Source organism: Aythya fuligula, chromosome 16 (genome assembly GCF_009819795.1).
Source record: "Aythya fuligula isolate bAytFul2 chromosome 16, bAytFul2.pri, whole genome shotgun sequence".
Taxonomy (NCBI): domain Eukaryota; kingdom Metazoa; phylum Chordata; class Aves; order Anseriformes; family Anatidae; genus Aythya; species Aythya fuligula.
Window position 1 is genome coordinate 1,812,525 of NC_045574.1, and position 14,247 is coordinate 1,826,771.

At 60.4% G+C, this 14,247-nt stretch overlaps 1 protein-coding gene across 1 annotated transcript; it reads left to right on the plus strand.

The window, feature by feature from the left end:
- The first annotated feature begins 671 nt into the window (after window positions 1-671).
- R3HDML (R3H domain containing like) lies at window positions 672-3,500 on the plus strand. Its single transcript, XM_032198655.1, has 5 exons — window positions 672-932; window positions 1,867-1,985; window positions 2,135-2,267; window positions 3,162-3,277; window positions 3,368-3,500. The coding sequence occupies exons 1-5, from the start codon at window positions 672-674 to the stop codon at window positions 3,498-3,500; spliced, it is 762 nt and encodes a 253-aa protein (XP_032054546.1).
- The last annotated feature ends 10,747 nt before the right edge of the window (window positions 3,501-14,247 follow it).

A 14,247-nucleotide genomic window follows, 5' to 3' on the forward strand; every position in this document is an offset into this window, starting at 1 on the left:
GGCTGGGTTAAATCCCTCGCACACGTGCCCCGAGCAGGTTCCCTGTGCTCAGCCCCGCGCTCAGGACCCGTGGCTCGGTCCTCAAGGTACGTGGGGGATGCAGGAGATGCAGCGCTGAGGGATGAGGAGGTTCCAGCCTTTTATTTTTTTAATCATTCTGGTTTTGCGGTGGTTTATTTTTCTCCCCCTCCTGCCCCAAGATAAGGACTTGTTAGGATTTCTCGCCGATGCTTTTAGAAGTTGCTGGGTGTTTCTTTACCTGTGTGAGGTTTCTGTTTGCCCAGGGGATTTTCTCTACATGCCCAGCACCTGAGAAGTGACAGGGCGAGTAGCTCTGCATGCCCCTAATTAGCCCTGTCTGGCAGGTAGCTGGGATAACCGAAACAACTGGGGCAGAGTCTGCGCTGCTTTTTTCTTAAAAGAAACACCAAGACAAGCGAGCCAGCTCCCTGCCGCTCCTGGTGAAGTTACCGTGACGAGCGCACAGGAACGGCGGGTGGTCAGCAGGGTGATCCAAGACCGATTTCAGAAAGGACTTTTGTCCTTTTGCAAACCCTTTTCCACCTTCTTTGGGGACAGGGGCTTGCACGGCTGCATGCAGAGGTGCGGGCGGTGTTTTCTCTTGCAGCCTGACCCGGGCTCTGCTCCGCGCTCCGGCTGGCAGGGCTGCGATGCCGCGGCTGCGCTTGCACCTCTGCTTCACCGGCGTGCTCTGCTGGCTGGCGCACGAGGCCGGCTCCTTCGCGCTGCCCAACGCCACCGAGCTCCTGTCCCCGCCCAGCAGCGCGGGGCCGGGGCCGGCTCCTGGCACCGGGGTGCCCCGCGGCCGCCGCCGCCGCTCCCTGGCCCCCCGCGAGGTGAGCGCCATCCTGGACTACCACAACCAGGTGCGGGCGCAGGTGTCCCCCCCGGCCGCCAACATGGAGTACATGGTGAGTGTGCATTGCTTGTGCCGCGGGGCAGGGGGCTGCTGGGGTTTGTGGCTCATCCCGGGGGTGTTTTGCACCCCTGGTGCAGGACGGACCCATGTGCGCCCAGAGCTTTCCTCCAGGAGAGGCAGAGCGGGTGCAGGATGCGACCCGGCACATCCCGTGCCAGGGCAGATGTGGGTCCCTGATTTCCCTGCCCCTGGGGCCATTCCTCCTGCTGCAAGCTGGGTTTTCCTGCAGTCCCAGCACTGCAGGGAGGCTGCCTGGCCCTGCTTGTGTCTGCAGGTGCCCCATGGGGATGCTGCGGGAGGGAATAAAGCTGCTGGCACCACTACAGTGCCCTCAGGCACCTGGCTGGGGATGGACCAGCTCCTTACAGCATGGAGCACCCTGACATCCCCATCCTTCCTCTAGCACTGAGCAGGGAGGGTCTTTCTGGTACCCTGTGAAGCAGAAAGCTCCCACACCTGCAGAGGGGGACGTGCCTCGGGTGTCTCCATCCCACCGGGAGCAGCTGGTGCCATGTGCTGCTCCTGAGCTGGTCCCCGAGGGCTCTGGGGTGGGACAGCAGATCCAGGAGGGAGGTGGGAGCAGACCCGGGATGGAGCTGGGAGCAGCCGGGAGGTCCCTGGATGCTGCTGGAGGAGCAGCAGGCTCAGCACACAGCAGGTCAGATGTGCCTGGGGCATCCTGCGCTGCTTCGTGCTTGGCCTAAATCCCTGCCTTCCAAAATCCCTCTCCTGGGCACGGCTGAGGCTCATCCCCAGAGCAGTTTGCCCCCTTCCCGCAGCTCTTTTCCAGACTGACATGCAGGCCAGGTTTTGGGGGCAGCTGGAGGGGTTCAGATCCCCCTCTCCAAACACAAGGAGTGGGTTTCCCCACCTGCCCACCTCTAGCAGCCCAAATCCCCACCGCTCTTTCTTTTCCCCCTCTCCAGGTGTGGGACGAGCGGCTGGCCAGGGCGGCGGAGGCGTGGGCCGTGCAGTGCGTGTGGGACCACGGCCCCCCCCAGCTGATGAAGTACGTGGGGCAGAACCTCTCCATCCACTCGGGCAGGTAAGGGCCCCCCGGGGAGCCCCCGGGAGCTGGCTCCCAGCACTTGGTGCTCCGGTGGGGGCTGGATCTTCCGAGCCGCTGCCTCTGGCCTGGGGAGCAGTGGTTCCTGCAGCGGGGCGTCCCGCCCACACCGCAGGCTCCCTTTGCAGGTACCGCTCCGTGGTGGACATGGTGCGCTCGTGGCACCACGAGCAGCAGCACTTCTCCTTCCCGCACCCCCGCGAGTGCAACCCCCGCTGCCCCTCCAAGTGCAGCGGCTCCGTCTGCAGCCACTACACCCAGGTGAGAGCCCCCCCGAGCCCCGGCTCACACAGAACGGGGGGGGCTGGATTTGTGCTGGGGGCGATGGAGCCCCTGAAGGTGCTCACAGCGGTCCCTGCACGCGCATTTCTGCATCCTCCTCCTCTGGGACCGGATCCTTGCTTCTGTTTGGTTTGAGTCACAAAGCTCGCTCCAGGAGCTTTTTTCCCCACTTTGCCCTCACTTTCTCCTTATTACCCCCCTAACACCTCGAAGGCTTTGAAAAGCAAAAGAAACCCAACCAGCCCCTTCCCGCTCTGCCCGATCATGAATCACCTCCGTGGCAGAGCGGCTTCTTGGCGCTGCCCGGCCCCGTGAATGCAGCCCCTTCATCCCGCGGCACCTCCGGCCACGCGTTGCCAGCACGAGGTGGAAAACCTCCAAGCCTCCCTCTGCCTCCCCGCCTTGGGGCTGAGCCCCTGCGATGTTTGTGCGGCTGTCTGGGAGCGCAGAGCTGCCTCGGTCCCGGTGTGGTTCCCCGGGGGGGTCTCAGGGGCTGTCTGGGCTACAAATGGGCAAAACACATTTTTAAAGGGAGAAATTCAGCCCTCGGCGGCTTTAGGAGGAGCCTTCTGGTTCTGGTCCCCACGGGAGGAGTTTCACCTCCCTGCAGCCTCCGCTGGCAGTGCTTCAGGGCGAGCTTTGGTGGTTCGGTCGGGTCAATCAGACACCACCAGACCCCGCTGCTCATTTCAGGCAGTGTGTCCTGGTGCTGGGTGGGCACAGAAAAGGGACATCGAGAAGCCACCCTCGGGTGGCCGAGTGGTGCCAGGGTGGGCACAGCACCCCCCTAGGGAATTGGGGCTGTCAGGGCCCGGTCCCTGCCCGTTGGCTGGAGCTGGCAGTGCTGACCACCCGCTCTCTGTCCTGGCACAGATGGTGTGGGCGTCCTCCAACAGGCTGGGCTGCGCCATCCACGCCTGCAGCAACGTGCGGGTTTGGGGCAGCACGTGGCGCCGCGCCGTCCTCCTCGTCTGCAACTACGCCATCAAGTAAGTGCGCGCGGGGAGCCGGCCGCACCGCGCTGTGCCACGCTGCGCTGGGTGCCGTGCAGGGGCGATGCTGCTCTCCTCTCTTCCCAGGGGCAACTGGATCGGGGAGGCGCCCTACAAGGTGGGGAGGCCGTGCTCAGCCTGCCCGCCCTCCTACGGCGGGGTCTGCTCCAACAACATGTGCTTCACGGGACTCAAATCCAACCAAGTGGGCTGGCTGTAGGGCTGCGGCAGCGCTCCATGCCCCCCCTGCCCCATCACCCCCTGGCGACGGGGGAAAAGAGGATTATTTATAACACCACGCTGCTTTTGCCCCTCCGACCCTCCTCCCTGTGCTGCGTTAGGCGTTAGGCAGGATATCAAACCCATTTCAGCCCCAGTGCTCCCACCCTTTTTGGACACCCTCTGGGGGCACTGCCTTTTCCAGCTGCTTCGTGCTGGGGGGCACTGGGGACAGCTCGTGGTGGCCTGGGGCACGTGGGGGGAGTAGGGTTGGCTGTCATGGCCCTGCTGCGTGGGGCTGGGGGCCCTCCCTGGGCTGGGCAGGGGCCGTGCAGTGACCAGCCAGACCGTCCCTTTGGGGTGAGTGACTGGAGCCCTGTGTGCATCGCTCTGTGGGGCCCCCAAGCCACAGCCCCCAGCTCTGAGCACCCCAATAAAGCGGTCTGGAGACCTGAGTGCTCGTGTCTGTCCTTACTCACAGCCTGCTGTCCCCTCCTAACATGGAGTTGTGCAAGTTTGCTCTGTGTTTTGGGGTTTCCCCAAAGCGCCAAAGGGTGCAGGAGCTCTGTGTTGGCCATTGCTCTGGGAGATGCCCGGGCACTTTGCTCCATCGTGTGGGAGAAGCCAGCACTGCCGCGACACCGGGCACAGCGGGGACGCGGCTGCCAAAAATCCCTGAGGTTTTGGCTCAGGACTGTGCCCTGCCTGCGATGCTGGGGCTGGTGGGAGCTGGGGCAGGCAGAGCCCCCCCAGGTGCCCCAGCTCTCCCCATCTGCCAGCTGCTCGGATTTCTTCCAAACCTGCCTTTCCCCCACTGCTGCAAAGGGCTTCAGCCCAGCCTGGAGGCGACAGGGGGCTCAGTCCCAGCCTGGGCTGCCGGGAGGGGGGTGCAGAGCAGTCCCCCAGCACCTGGCAGAGCCGGGTTGGTGTTGCCTCAGGTGTGGGCACGCTGGCAAGATGCCCCTTCCTCCCCCTGCTGCACGCCTCCCGGGAGGAAAGGGGGGAGGCCAAGCAGCGCCCCCCAAATGGAACCCCCTCAAACCTCCCCGCAGGGCCCTGCCCAAGTGTGGGGTCGCATCCACACACCTTGTGACTGTGAGGTCCCAGATGTCCTCCTGGGTGGAGCACGGATGTCCACGGGTCACTCCAGGCCATCGCAGGTCCCCACGAACCCCAGGAAGGCAGCCAGCTCTCCCTGCTGCTCCGTGAGCACAGACAGAGCATCCTGCAAGGAGACCGCCAGAAACAGGGGTGCAGGGAAGGATTTGGGGAGCAGAGGGAGATGAGGAGCGAGCTGCAAACACCACGCACCAGCCCCACGCTGTGGGCACCACCCTGCACCCCACCACTGCATCCCCAGCCCCACCGACCCCCCCGGTTTGGCACCGAGGGCACAAACCCTGAGCTGCAGCCGGGGGATTTCCCCCCTTGGCCGGGCTCTGCTCTGCCCCGGCCCCTCTCTGCCATCCCCAGCCCGGCGCCACGTGGCTCTGCCCTCGCTCGCCTTTGTTCCCCCCACGGCCGGGCGATGCCGTGAGTCCCGCGGCGCCGCGCTGCCGACCTCCCCGCAGCTGGGGGGAGCCCCGGCCTCCGCCACCCTGGCCTTGACACCGGCTGGCAGCAGGAGCCCCAAAAGAGTCCAGTAAAAGCCATGTTTGAGTTTCTAGCTTGGCAGCAGTTACTATAGCTACAGCAACAGCACCTTGCAGATTGGTTTCCATAAGAGCTGGGTTACTATTTAACATCTCCACCCACATTAGCCCTGATTAAGCGAATCAATAAGATAACAGGAGAGGCAGGTTTCCTCGCCCTGCCTCTCCACGCTCCCTCCTGCCTTCACCTAGTTCCTTAGAAAGACACTTCCATTTATTTATTTTATTTTTTTTTAGTTTAATTTTATTTTTTTAATTCCTACACTTCCTCCGCCTTTCGCCCCGAGTCCCCGTAGCGGTAGCCGGCGCGACATGGTCAATGTAAGCACCCAGCTAAGCGCTAAGATGGAGGCTCCGTACGGTGAGTAGCGCGGCCCCGCGGGGAGCGGGGCTGGGACACGGCAGCGGCACCGGCCCCGCCGCGCCGCCCCCGCGGGCTCTGCCACGTGCTGGAGAGAAAGGGTCCCCGGTCCTACCCGTGCCTACTAGAGGTAGATGCAAAGATCCCTGTTCTCGCTTGCCCCGCTCGGCTGGAAGAAGAAGGAAGGTGCTGGAGGGAGCGGAGCGGGGCCGAGCCGCTCGCCGAGGGGCCGCTGCGCCCTGCGTCGGGAGCGGGTGCCCAGCTGCAAGTGGAAGCAGCCTTGAAGCCCCCCGACGTGCCGCCTCGGGACACAGAGCCAGCCCCAAACACCAAGGCTGTGTCTGGTCGGCGCCACGCCCCGGCTGCCCAAGCGGCCAAGGGAAGGGGCCGGGGTGATGCTGAGCAGGGCTCCCAGCGGGGATTTCAGCGCCCATCCCCGTGGTGCGGGGTGCCAGGCAGCACGTCCTGCCCCTGCACCGGCCTGGGGCAGCCCCAGGCGGCTGCTCTCGTGCTGGGCCGGGTGCCAACAGCGCACAGAGGCACGTGGGCGCTGGGGGACAGGTCCCCTCTGCCCAGGCTGTCGTCATCCCGCTGTTACCCTCTGGGCTCAGACGTGCTGCAGCTTCCCCAGGAGGCAAGGGGCTGGGGCTGGTGTGGTCCTGTGGGATCTGGGACATCCAGAGTCCTGGGTATGGCCAGGGGGCAGAGCGGGGATGCAGCAGATGAGGTCTTGCAGTCACGAGGCTCTCCATCACATCCCCATGGCTCTCGTTCACGCCACCTCACTGTTTTCGGCATCCTGCTCCTCTTCTCCTTTGCCACACTCGCCCCAAAGTCACAGCCCCACCAGCCCGTGCCCCATGTGTGTCGCAGCCAGCCCCAGGAGGTTTGCTGGGCTCCCGGGCCACCCACCCATGCTTTGCCTGTAGCCACATTTTGGGTGATGGCTCCTCTGGCTCCAGGCCCACAGCAGAGGACGTCCCTGCCACCTTCAGCCCTAAGCCAGTCCCATGCTGGGAGTCCTTGCCGTGGGGGCCTGTGTTTCCTCACCCCATGTACTTCAGGATTCCCCAGCCTGCTTTGCTCTTGGGCCCCAAATGCTCCCATGCACAGCCCTGCAGTGACACACGGCACATCGGCACATCAGCGGGTGCACGGCCCCTCGCAATAGAAACGTGTAGGGATTGTCTGGGATGTGCAACAGCATCCCCGGGCTGGGCACGGAACAGAGAGCTACAGGGGCGCAGGAGATATGTGACAGTTACAAAACTCTTTGGTTTAGTCTGCTCTCATTTATTTGTACACCCTAAGCGTACAGGAGCCGGGGGTTCTCGCATTAAGCCCAGCTCAAAACCACGCTCAGCTTTTGGTCTGGTCGGAGCAGATGGCGACCGTGCGCGGGGAGATGTGTGATGAGGGCTGTCAGTAAACCAAGCCTTGATTCCTGTGGGAGATCTGGAGGCTCTGCTCCTCGGTACGGTCACTGCCACCGGCCAGCACAGAGGCCTGGGATGCTGATCCTTAACTGGGCAGAAGGGGAGGCACAAGTGATGTGGATGTCACAGCCACGGGATGTGACAGCACAGGGGGAGCGCTGCGAGGTGGCTGGGTCCGGGTGTCCCAAACCCAGGGTGCCTGTGCCCTCCTCTGCCCTGGGACACGAGGCCATCCACTTTTCTTCAGCGAGCATCAGCCCTTGCGGGACAGACGGTACCCGAGGAGCTGGACGAGCAGTTTATTCACTTACGATTAAGTTGTGACGTCCGCTTGCATCTGGCTCTAAGCGAGCGGCTGTTTGCCAGCCCTGGCACATCGGTGACCGTAGGGGAAGGCAGGCGAATAGCTCTGCTGGTAATTCTCCCCGGGGAGCAGCTGAGGGTCAGCGGGCGGGCCTGCTTGGGAAGAATTGCTCCACATCCCACCTGCGCCGCTCGCCCCATCTGGCTCGGAGCACAAACAAAGGCAGCGCAGACACCCGCGGCTTGCGAGGCTGTGCCGGGGCCAGGCTGCTGAGCCTGGGGCCTCGCGAGGGGGAAGAGAGAAAAAAATAATAATAATAAAAGAGAAAAAGGGCCTCCCGGGCTGAAATGAGAGAAAAGTCAGACTGTCGGCAAGAGGAGGGGAGTCCTCCTAAACAAAACGGGTGAAGAAGTTATCCAAACAGGCAGAGGAGACGGAGCCCTGGCAGCCCCTCGCCTCCCCAGGAGCCTGCAGTGCATTTCCTGGGCTGGCAGCGCAGCTGGCTGGGCACGGGGACCGGGACACGGGGACCAGGACACGCTGCGGGGCGGGTGGCAGCGGGGTGGCCAAACCCTGCCCAGAGCCACCGGGGAGTTTGTTCCCTCGTGAGGAAATGCGGGAGCTGCCTGGAGCCGTGGCAGAGCTGAGCCCCAGCCGTGCTGTGAGCTTATTTGCAGGGCTTTCTGTGACCAATGCCAGGCTGGCTTCTGGTCTTTTCACCTCTCTGTCTGTCTCAGGGGCTTCGGCATTACAGCATCCACTGGAAGTCAGGGACAAAGAGCAAGAGCCCAGAGTGGGGCACCCCCAGCATGTTCACAGCAATCCTCCCCGTCCACCCCAGCCCCAAAGCACCTCCTGGGTTCCCACGAAAACACAGGGCCTGTGCTTTGTGTAAAGGAGCTGGAGGATGCCCGGCAGGAGCCGTGGTGAAGGTATCTGATCCCCTGAACCCCGCACGGACGCTCAGCAAGAAGGGAGAGAGGTCACGGGGCTGGGGGGACGTTCAGCCTCCTCCCCAGCCCCTGCTCAGGGCTGGAGGATGGAAACTGTCCCCCCAGCAGTGCCTGCCACGCCGGCACGCTGGTACTAAAACACTGGTGGAGGAGAGGCTGTAAATGTCTGTGAGAGGACATGGGATGGAGAGGGCGATGCCCGGGGCCTCCTTCCTTCCAGGATGGAGAAGAGGAGCCTGTCTCTGCTTTTCTCCTCCCAGTGAGACCAGCACAATCAGGGCAGCTGCCCCTAAGCCCAGCACAGAACCGCTCCTTCCTATTTCAGGAGAGGCTCTCGGTGCCAGGGATGCCTTGGCTGGGTGCTTTCAGCAGGCAGCAGCGCATAATTGGGGCGAGCTCAGTAAAGCAGCTTTGGAAATTAGCTGAAAAATGTGAGAGGTCAGAGCTGCTAAGGCATTTTGGTCAGATGTGGTGAATAGTTTCAGCTGAAGAACATAAAAATAGGCAGAATTCCTGAATATTTGTACTTTTCATTATAAAATTGATTTAATTTGTATTGGCTCCCATTCGATATGACCCAAACTGAGCCTTTTTCCCCTGGAATACTCACGTTAGCTGCTATTTAACACCTCTGTCTCTTCTTTGTCCATTGCACGAGGGCTGTCAAGGACAGGCAGTGTTGGGACACCCACCACAGCCACTTGCTTCCTGCAGCCCCCTTCCCATCCCTGCCAGCTGCTCCCAGGGGCTGTGAGGCCAATGCTGGTGGGGCAGCACCTACAGGGGCAAGAAATGGCTGAGTGGTAATGAGTAGTAAATATTTCCTGTAAATACAGCAATATCTGCAGCAGGAGCAGGGTAGTTCACAGGCAGAGCAGGGCGAGCGTCTGGAAGTGTCGGAGTTAGAGTGTGTCAAATACTGCAAAAAAAACATCCCTGCCTGTTTGTGTTCAGGCTCCTCTGTTTGCTTTCCTCAAATGTTCGAGCAAACAAATTTCCTGGCAGAAATGTTTGTGGAAACAGCAAATGTTGCAGAATTTTCATGGAAAGAGTATTTCGAGGTAGTGGCTGGATCGCGAACCCGGACCCGACAGCTCTGCTCACCAGTGCTGGGCACAGGCACCAAATTTCCACCAGGGTCCCGGAGCTAAGCCAGGTCCCAGAGGCAATTGCTCCCCAAAATAACTCATGTCCAAGCTTCGGCCTGAGCATCAGCAGAAATCATCTAGCAAATCCCTTCAGGAAATGCAAGCCTCAAGAAAATAACATGTCTGAGACAACGCACCAAAGCTCCACGGGAAGCAGCTTCAAGCAGAGCTGTGGCTGCAGAAAGGCACCAGCAGCCGAGGAGCAGATCCTGGCTCAAAAAGCCCCGTCTGTGCGTGGCCGGACCAGATTCCTATCCCAAAATGCTGCAGCCACTAGAGGGACTCTGGTTGCATCCTCTGGGACCAGGAGCCCCAGTGCTGAGGGGCGGATGGGGGCCACCAGCATGGGCCCAGACCCCCGCAGGGAGGTGTCCCCGGGGGCTCAGCGGGTGCTGGCACCTCCCCAGGGGCAGAGGAGTGGAAGTGGGGACGGTGACAAATGGGCCACCATGTGTGCTGCCTCCTCCATGGCAACGTGTTGGGAGCTCCGACACCTTCTCCAGACATCCAAGCTGGTCTGTGCACACTGGTTTTCATTGCAGCCCTACGAGTCTCTCCCCTCACCTTGCTCATCCCACCCCAGGCTGGCCAGGACACAAGCCCCCGGCAGCACCTTCCTTGCTGCTTTGCCCACACACCCCGAAACATCCACCTGGGTGGGTGGCTCAGCTCCTGCCACTGTGCCTGGGCACCCGAACCTACCAGCGAGGGACCCGCGGGTACCTTTCACCTGCCTCCGCATGGGGAAGCTGTCCTGGCCATGGGCGTGTGCAAGATTTTATAGGCGATAGCCCCTGGGAAAGGGGGAAGAGCAGGGAGAGCTGTACACAACTTCCTGGCGTGGCTCTGCACTCTGCTTAAGAGAGCCAATGTCAACAGATAGACCTGGAGGAAGGAGCAAAACCAAATACACGGGCACTTCTCAGAACAAGAGCTGTAAAACCTGCGCAAACCTGAACAAGTGGCACAACACTCGTTTTATATGGTAAGAATCAATAGGCGAGCCCACTCCACATGTTTGCCAACACGTAGCTGACAGCCCCGGGGCTGCGTTTATGGCCCAGCGCCTCCGACACAGCCGGCAGAGCTCAGCTTCCACCGCCACGCTCCGTCACCTCTCGCCCTCTCCGCTCTGATGGGATGCCCCAAATTTTGCCACACGGTCCCCAAAGCCTTGACTCCACATGAGAAGCTTCTGCTCCTCCTTCCACCACACCAGCCCAGGCCACTCGACGTTTCCAGAGGATGCACAAGCCCCAAACCCTGCCCTGTCCATAGGGGAACCAGGGCCCACCCCACTGCCCTGGTGAGACACAGCAGCCTGGGATGAAGATTCATCAGTGATCACCCCAAGGAAATTCAGCCACAGACTGTGAGGCTGGATAGGGTCAGGTTAACAGATAGGGCAACAGTGGGGGACAGCAGGAGGCATAAAAAAAACAACACAAGTGCCCCATGCTGTGGGTCCCCAAAGGGACTGGCTCTGGCAGGGCAAAGGCAGCAGCAGGAAATCAAGGCCTTGGGTGGGGTAGGGAGAAAGAGGAGCAGGGGGGCAAGCAGCAGGGCTTTGGATCCACATCCCTGTCTGCCCCCCCTGCCTTGGAGGGCTGAGGTCACGGAGTAAATGGTGGTGGCTTGGTCCCCACGGGGACATCCTGGTGGAGGCAGAGGCGGGTGCTGCCCACAGCTCCATCCCTGGGTGTGTGCCTGGTGACCGCCAGCGTCTGGGAGCAATCTCTGCGTGCTGGGTGTGTTTCCCTGCTGCAGGAGTTAACGCTCCGGTGTGGAAACAGACGGGTGAAGGGAGGTGTCACGGGGTTAGGCACAGTTCAGAGCCGGCCCTGCCCTCCAGGCAGCGCATGATGCTGCTCCTGGTCCCACGCAGACACGCTGGGCATCTGCACCCATCACCGGCCAGCATGGGGCATGGGCACGGACCTGCCGGGCTGGGGTCCCCTCACCGGCTTCCTCGGAGGGACTCAGGCTGTCCCTCCTGGCCCCACATCTCACATCCATCGCACTTCTTTAAACCTCAAAGCCAAACTGAAACTTGCCTTCCCCTCCGAACAGCATCTTCTGTTTGAACTGAATCGCCATTCCCCACCCGTGGCTCACCAGGAGCCTTCTGGCAGCCCCTGGCAGCTGTGCTACCAAAATTAATTCTGATGAGTCCCAGGAAACCCAGGGTGGAAGCAGAGGCTTGCAGATGTGGGGCAGGGACAATTTAGTCACGATTTTGCCCATCAGAATCGTGCTTTTGAGAGGGCAGCGAGGGGTCTGGCATCTCTGGGAGAGCAGAAACGAGCTCTCCTCTGCACAGTGAGAGGAGGGGCAGGCTCGGCAGGAAAGCTCTCTGAGGAGGAAGAAAAGTGCAGGAAAGTTTGTGTTTTAGAGGGGCTTGGCCATGTCAATAGCTCCCTGAGGTGTGGGGGCTGACAAAGGCCATGCTTGCTCCTGGCCCTGATCAGGGCAGCTGCCAAGCAGCACGCGGATGCATTGCAAAGTTGCCTAGTTCTCTGTCTCAGCATTAAATTCATTGCTCTAAACATCTGAAAACTCAGTGAAGTGCCACTCTAATCCCTCACCTAATTTTACTCCTCCAGCCTAAGCAGGGCCACACAGTGCCAGCACTCCTGGCAGCTTCTGTGCTCCCCGCTGGACCTGGGCCATTGGGTCAACACGAGTGCCGTAGCAGCAATATCTCCAGAAAAAAAAAAATAGAAAACTCAGTGCTGCAATGGCAGAGAGGGTTCTCTTGTCGTTTGGTACCTGGAAAATCCCTGTTCTGCCTGGTGGGCTTGACTTGGCTGGGCCACAGCGAGAGGCACATCCAGGGCCCATGCTAGCCAAAAGCTCAGGCTGCCTGGGGCATGGACACCAACTGCCCAGCGAGAGGAGCTGGGTGAACCAATGTGCATGGTCTATTAAAAAACCTCAGCCCTGAGAGCTTTCCAGCTCCCAGTTTCTTTAGGAGAGGAGGGCTCCGACACAGGGCAGCAGTGCTCGTGCAGAGCTGCCACCGGGGCGGTTTGAATCGCTGGAGCTGCTGCCGGGGGCTCTGCAAGACACAAAGCTGAAGGCTGCCCAAAGGTGGGGAGCACCAGGCACAGCTCCCCGCCTGCTGACCCGCTGTGCCTTCACACCTCCCTTCTCCCCATTTCATAATGGCAGCTGCCTGACATCGATTGCCCATGCGTGGCTGGGAGGTGAAACAAAGGTTGTTTCTCACTGATATCGTGTTATGGGTATTTATATAGAAACATTTTAAAGAGAAAGCTCCCAGCCTCTCCCCAGACAGCCTGACCCGCTCCTGTTGTTAAACGTGCCCAGGCACATTTTGCAGAGCAGCCTCCACAGCTGCACGTGCAGTCGGGCCCCCCTGCCCTGCAGAAATCCAGCAGCAGGCCAGAGACCAGGGCGAGGGCACCTCAGAAAGGTGGCTCAGAAAGCACCGAGCATCGCTACGGGCACCGCCAGCAGGGCACAGACCCCGAGCCACCTTATAATTCCCCTCCAGGCAGTGGCCAGAGCCCTTTAAAACCTGCAGCTCTGCAGCACAAACTCCTGCTCCCCATCAAATCTCATTGTGACCAGCATTAAGGGATTAGCCGAGCCCTGCTGCCACACGGCAGCCAGCTCCCCAGCGCCCGCTTGGGCATGGCTCTCACCCCGCAGCCCACGGGGGGCTCGCGGCCCCACGCGAGGGCGAGACTCCCCTAGCTCTGCCTGCAGGGCCAGGCACCCCTGGAAGATGCATGGCAGCAGATACCACCTGCTCCAGGAAACACCAGGTACCCACACGTGTTCCCAAAGGTTCTCTTAGCAGGATGAGAGCTGGCTCTGTGCGCTGCTCCCCTGCCCCAGCACCCACGGGGAGGTTGGTGCAGAGGAGTGGGGCGAGGGGAGAGGCAGTGAGGAGGTCTCCTGGAGTCAGGGTGCTCGTGGGGAAAGGCTTATCCTAGGGGTCCTCTTGCATGGGCAATTCCCACACGGAGTTTTTGCACTTGCAGAGGCTGCTCCAGCATAATTTGTGTCCCCTGCGTGTCCCCAGCCACCACGGCGCGGGACGGGCCCCCCACACCAGCACCGTGCTGGGAGCTGCTTGGGGAGCCATGAGCTGGGAGCTGCTCCCAGCAAATACCTGCACTCTTTATCAGCTGGTGATTGATTTAGAAAAGTTCATGGCTTTGGCATCCCATGATAAGTTTACTAGAAATGGTTCATTTCCTTAAATGATGTAGTTTATGGTCATAATATATTTTAATTTCTTTATGGCAGAAGAGGCCAATGGCACTGGGTCCTGCAGGAGTATAAAGGGACAAATAATAATGTTATTCTCTCTTGGAGACATAGGTCAGATACTCGAAGGGAATTAGCAGTTTGCCATGTTTGTTAGCTGCGAGCCAGGCGATTGGCGCTGTCCCGGTTGTGTGGTTTTGGGACTGGTGAGATAAGTAATTCCCTCCCTTTGCTGCCACCCCACGCAACAAAACTTGCACGTAGAAAGTTCAGATCTGTCCGTACCTTGCTATCTCCTGCAGGTTTTTATTTCTGTGGCAGCAAACAGGGCAGGAGCGCTATGCAGACGAGTGTCGTGGTGTCCACAGGCTGCAGGTGCTACCAGCAAGCTCCTGGTGGTTGTTTTGCTTCCATCTACTCCTCTGGCACTTGTTTCCTTAGGAGACTGAGGGCATCAGGGCCAGTCCAGGCTATTTGGTCACTCTGCATGCCCCTGTGGAGAAAAAGCATTTTGCACTAACTTGTTTCTGACTCCAGAAACTGGAATCTCTCAAATTTTACCCATCCTCCAAGGACAGAGGTTTAGACCATCCCTCCACCACCCTCCTGATGCTTGCAGTGCTTCAGACCCTGATTAGTTTTGCAGTCGTTTGCC